The sequence below is a fragment of the Natrix helvetica genome (genome assembly GCF_964273705.1).
Source record: "Natrix helvetica genome assembly, chromosome: 9".
NCBI lineage: Eukaryota > Metazoa > Chordata > Lepidosauria > Squamata > Natricidae > Natrix > Natrix helvetica.
The window spans coordinates 19,422,096-19,428,340 of NC_138560.1; the positions used below are offsets into that span (position 1 = coordinate 19,422,096).

At 49.0% G+C, this 6,245-nt stretch overlaps 1 protein-coding gene across 2 annotated transcripts in view; it reads right to left on the reverse strand.

Annotated features, from left to right (window-relative positions):
* DLGAP3 (DLG associated protein 3) overlaps positions 1-5,659 on the reverse strand; it is a gene marked incomplete at its 5' end in the record, with an annotated part of 57,337 nt that extends 51,678 nt beyond the window's left edge. For both annotated transcript variants that reach the window (XM_081961705.1, XM_081961704.1), the window contains one exon: positions 4,637-5,659. In XM_081961705.1, the coding sequence (XP_081817831.1) occupies positions 4,637-5,659 (1,023 nt within the window). The remainder of the gene's footprint in view (positions 1-4,636) is intronic.
* Positions 5,660-6,245: the final 586 nt, after the last annotated feature.

Here is a 6,245-nt window from a genome sequence, read left to right on the forward strand (position 1 = left end):
CACAAAGTTGAGAAAGAAAAAAAATGACAATTGGTACAGTATGTACAAATGAGGGATTTGTCAGTGCTTAGGGCACCAATGAGCCTTAATTCACCACTGCTTCTTAGTCGTTGATATTAGGGAATCAGTCCCTGAGCACTGCCTCTTTCTCAGCAACAGAGTTCACCCTACCGGCCAGTTTGTTTGTTTGTTTGTTTATGTTTCCTATTTCTTATCTGGAAACTAATCAAGGGTGGAAACTAATCAAGGAGAGAAGCAACTTAGAACTGAGGAGAAATTTCCTGACAGTTAGAACAATTAATCAATGGAACAGCTTGCCTCCAGAAGTTGTGAATGCCCCAACACTGGAAGTCTTTAAGAAGATGTTGGATAGCCATTTGTCTGAAACGGTATAGGGTTTCCTGCCTAGGCAGGGGGTTGGACTAGAAGGCCTCCAAGGTCCCTTCCAACTCTACTATTGTATTGTATTGTTTTATTGTATTGTATTATCTGTCCATCTTTCTCAGAGAGGGAGTTCCTGACTGATTTTCAAGGCTTGTACAATGCCATGAACCATAAATTAAAAGAGGTTAGGCTCACAGCTGCCCACCAAGCCATAAAAAGCAGACTAAAGTTAAAACTACCCAAGCCAAGTGTGCTGCATGCACAAATATATACGCTAGATTGGTGTTGTGTGAATACCAGTGCAGCTCCTGGGGCTGAAACTGACCCGGTGAAATGTCTTATTTCAAATGTCATATATTGATATTTATTCAGTTGGTATTCAAATTCATATAGCTGCCCATCCCATCAAAAGCGACTGAGCGGTACACGACTAACGGATAAAACCACACACAAAAAAGGACAAATATAGCATATATTTTAAAAAACAAAATTTTGAAAAGTAAATATTATTTAAAAAAAAGCAATCTAAAAGCAAATGAGCTAACAATAGCAGCTCAGCAGAATCCTGGAATTTAGTCCCAAAACTATAGCAATTCAATTTCAATTTCAATTTATTAGCGCTTATAGAACGCCCCCTCTCCCGAAAGGGACTCGGGGCGGTGTACAGTCCATGTCAAAAAACAAAATTAAAACAATTAAAATTACTACATGGAGAATACATATATACAAATATAAAATGAATGGATGGATAAGAGGAGGGTAAAAGATGTGCAGGACTGTATTGCTAATAAATAATTAAAATAAACAGACATTAAGATCCCAATACCCAATAAAATTAAGACTATAGAATAATACCCTTAAAAACCAGTAAAATATAAATGCTAGGAGATAGGCGTTGAAATTATGCCAGGCCAGCCAGTCGAAACAGGTGAGTCTTTAGTTTCTGCCGGAAGGAGCGGAAGTCGGTGGTGGTTCTAATGTCGGGGGGGAGGTCATTCCAGAGGGTTGGACCCATCACAGAGAAGGCCCTACTCCTTGGCGTCGCCCGCTGGCATTGCCTAACGGACAGCACCAGGAGAAGCCCCTCTCTGTGAGAGCGAATTGGCCGCTGGGATGTATGTGGGAGGATGCGATCCCGCAGGTAACTGGGCCCTATGCCATGGAGCGCTTTAAAGATGGTGGTCAAAACCTTGAAACGCACCCGAAAGACCACAGGCAGCCAGTGCAGCTCACGCAGGAGCGGTGTCACATGGGAGTACCTGGTACTCCCCATGACCGCCCGCGCGGCTGCGTTCTGGACTAGCTGCAGTCTTCGGGCACGTCCCAAGGGAAGCCCCATGTAGAGAGCGTTACAGTAGTCCAGGCGAGACGTCACCGGTGCATGAGTGACCGTGCGTAGGGCATCCCGGTCCAGGAGGGGGCACAATTGGCGCACCAGGCGAACCTGGTGGAACGCCCCCCTAGCCACGGCTGCCACATGATCATCCATTGACAGCCGGGCATCTAGGAGGACGCCCAAATTGCGCGCCCGTTCCACAGGGGGCAACTGCTCGCCCCCTATGGCCAGCGTTGGAATTAGCTGACTGAACCGAGGTGCCGGTAGCCACAGCCACTCAGTCTTGGAGGGGTTGAGTTTGAGTCTGTTGTCCCCCATCCAGACCCCGACGGCTTCCAAACACCGGGACATCACTTCGACAGCCTCACTGGGGTGGTTTGGGGTTGAAACGTACAGCTGAGTATCATCAGCGTAGAGGTGGTACTCAACCCCAAAACCACGGATGATCTCACCCAGCGGCTGACAAACAAAATTGTTATATATAAGATTGTCTTGGCAATGTTTTGGCGAGGTCTCACTTGCCATCTTTAGGCTGGTGCTTTGAGGGTCTTATTATTCAGTTTCCAGTGCGGTGAGGTTTATGACTGGTGAGGCTGCTGACGTCATCAAACCGCGTGGTTGCTCCGATCGCATGGGCGCAGCCCAAACGGAGAAGTTTCTCTTCTCAGAAATGTCAGAAAGGGACAAACAGGCTGCCGCAGCTCCACTGAGAAGACATTTCTGAGAAGAGAAACTTCTCCTTTCTCCTCCTCTCCTCCCCTTCTAGCACTGATGATGTTACCTAGGCATTTTTTGCATCGGGCGAGCCCGGGATCCTTGCAAGGGGAATGGGACCACGTGTGCAGGCGGCTCCTCAGCAGCGCACAGCCTCAAATTAGCACAGCCGCGATCCCCTTCCCCTGCACATGTGGTCCCATTCCCCTCCTTCCTAAGCCAACATGAAGGGGACCGCGGCTGCACTGATCTGAGGCTGGCATTGAGGAGCCGCCTGCACACGTGTTCCCATTCCCCTTGCAAGGATCCCGGGCTCGCCCGATGCAAAAAATGGCGAGATCAGCACAGTTGGGGCTGCTGCTGAGATGTCCAGGGAGGCTAAACCAAGCCGCGCGCCTCTCCCAGCCACTTTCACGGCTTCCCGGAGTATTTTGTTTTTTATTTTCATGATGAGAGCGGTGAGGCTCTGCCTCCCCTGCCTCCCCTGACTGCACGTCACTGTCAGTTTCTAGGGTTAGATGATGAACCATAAATTAATCAAATAGAATGGTTTTCATCAGCATGCTACATTGAAAAAAAACAAAACCCAAGCAAGATTAAAACTAGCCAGGGAGGCTGTATTGTGCGAAAGCATCTGTTAGGTTTTAATTTTATTTTATGAGCCTTGGTGGTGTAGTAGTTAGAGCTCAGTAACTGCTGGCTACTTCTGCTGACTGCCAGATGCCTGAAGTTTGGTGGTTCAAATCCCACCAGACTCAGGGTTGACTCGACCTCCCATCCTTCCAAGGTGGGTAAAATGAGGACTCAGATTGTTGGGAGCAAGAGGCTGACTCTTTAAACCGCTTAGAGAGGGTTGGAAAGCACTGTGAAGTGGTATATAAGTTTAAGTGCTATTGCTATGGCTTTTGGAGCTGGCAAAATGTGTCGTAGGACTGAGCTGTTGAATGACAGGACCACAGAATTATCTGCAAGAATCAGATGGCTTCATCAGAATGACAAAATTAGTGTTGTCATATTGTGATGTCAGCTGCATCTCATATATGTTTGCGCAGCACTCCGGGGCATATTCAGAAAGGGATGCGTTTGCATCGAGACATTACAATGCTTATTTTGCACTGATGATGTTACCTAGTTCAGTAATGAAATGTCTGCAAAAAAAAAAGCACCAAGCTCAGAGAGCACCAAGGACCCACAATGCTTATTTTGTCCTGGGCTTTTCCTTGCTCCCCCAGGAGACTCCCCTGGAGTGTGAAGAATTGAAGGGTGTCTTGGACTCAGCTAACACAATCTCCTGCTCGGTTTAGGACTCTTAGTCACCACACAGTGAAAAAGCTGAACGCAACAAGGATACAGAACACAATTTCCCATTTGGGGGATAAGCCAGATGGGTCTGTTCATACTGACTAAAATTTGGAAGTTGTAATCAAATACAGATTGTAAAAGGTAGACATAGGAAACTGATGGCCATCAGGCTCAGTACAGTATGTACAGGTAGTGCTTGTCATACGACCAGAAGTGGGTTCCTACCGGTTCGGACTGGTTCACCCAAACTAGTAGTAACTTGGCGGCCTGGGTCACTGGAACCGGCAGTGACTCAGATCCAGGTCACTGGAACTGCCACGCCCCTGAACCGGTTCTCTTATGGCAGGGGTGTCCAAACTTGGGAACTTTAAGACTTGTGGACTTCAACTCCCAGAATTCCCCAGCCAGCTGGCTGGGGAATTCTGGGAGTTGAAGTCCACAAGTCTTAAAGTTCCCAAGTTTGGACACCCCTGTCTTATGGTGCTGCCATCTTGATTTTCGGTTCTGCACATGCACAGAACAATTTTCACCGCAGAAATGTAATTCCCCTCCTTTTCCAACGTTTTGCGCATGCGCAAACCTTTTCCGTTGCAAATGTGCACGCGCGCGGAGTGCGCATGCAAACATTTTTGCACGCCGAACCGGCAGTAATGCCAGCAGCAACCCACCTTTGCGTGCCACCATTATGGAGCCTGCGCATTACAGTTGTAAGTTGTGATTGTGGAGGAGGGGCAGAACTTTGGACCGGGTCGGTCATAAATACCTTTGGGGATCTGTCATAACTCCAAAGATTGCTAAGCGACTGGTTGAAAGTCAAGGACTAGCGATATCTGAATAACCCGTCAAATTAGAATCGAAGGTATAAGATGGACACCCTGAACAGTCTACCCACCTCCTTACCTGAAGATAATGATAGGACCGATCCTTGGCCTTTGCCTCTTGAAGCATCAAGGGTTTTTCTGGACCTCCTCCTGAGCTGGAATAAGCCTCACGTGCTTGGCTGACTGTCATCGTATGCCAAGAACTCCTCTTGAGAGTCTGGCCATCCAAGGACATGGACATTCCTGCACAGGCTAAACACTTGCCCTCTCCACCTCCACTTTTGAGACTCTTCAAGGTCAAGTCTCGGAAGGCACTTTCAGGGGTGTCCACACAGTACTGGGTGCTCTGGTCAACAGCGTGTTGTCTTCCGGACACCATGTAGCTGCTATCACTGTCCAGGTTATCGTCGGAGCTCCACCAGCCCATCATCTTGTTCCGATGGCGGGAAGAAGACGACAAGGAATCCATCTTGCGGTCTTTGCTTTTGCTACGCTTGCCGTGCCGCGACTGGCGGTGGTGGTGAGGGTGGTGGTGGTGGTACCCTCCCTCGCTGCCCCGCCCTTCCATCTTGGTGCCGTTGTACTCCCGCTTGGAGGGGGCTTCCAGGGAATGGGACTTGGCGAAGAGCTTCTGGACGGAATGGACGAGGTGCCGGATGCGGCTGGGACTCTCGCTGCGTGGCTGCTCTGTGCTGCTGGCCCGCTGGTACTGTAGGGTGTGGAAGCCGTCGTGGTGAAGAGGCAGCTGCTTCTCAAACTGGTCCAGGAGAGTGGGGGGCAGCCGGTTGATCTTGCCGGAAGGATGGGCGGCCGCCATGCACTCGTCACAGGAGTCGTACTGTTGAGGTGTGTGGTGCATTCTAGGAAAGGTGCTGCTACTGCTGGCAGCGGAAAGGGGTTCAGTTAGGCTGAGGGGAGGGTCAGCAGAGCTCCGGGACGAGCAGTAGTGGTCCAAGGAATAAGGCTCACTGGGACTGAGGAGGTATGGCTGGCGAGATTCCTGGCTATGGTGGATGTATTCCATTGGCTGGTCACAGGCCTCCGGGATGCAGTGGCAAGGATGTTCCCGTGACTGGTTGCGGTCCCCATGGTAGCTCTTCATGGTGTCATCACCGGGCAAGTAGGCCACTCATCCTGCTCTCTGTGGGTCAGGGGAAGAGGAAGACCCAGCACCTACAAAAAAAAGGTAATGTTAGAGTCTAGAAAGGCCAGGCCACAGATACAACTTTTATGGAAAAGACCTCAGGTTCCATCCTTGACTCCGGAAAGATACTGCAGGAACTCCTGTAGACCTACTGTCAAGTAGACAACTTTGAGCTAAGGTTGCACAGAAGGTTTTTACTAAAGCTAACTTCCTTTGACTTGGCCATGGCCATGGCAAGGGCACAAGCAAAGGAATTATCTAGTGTTCAGCTTCTTGTGGTCTGAAGCTCTTCAGATATCTTGGATTAGAATTGGCAAGATGTCTCAGTTAGGTCCTCCAAGATATTTGGAGATGGTTGGCATAAGAGCCATTTCCAGGCATTCTTGGAAATTAGGAAAAAGCTTTTATTGGTTCTAGCCTTTTTATGTTGAAGGAAGCCCATTTTCCCAGAGAAGAATGAAAGGTCATCGGCGGTCATGTTGTTTTAGAACACTAGGGCTGGAGAAGAGAGGAAAACAAGAAAGGAGCAGGGCTTGTCTTGTCA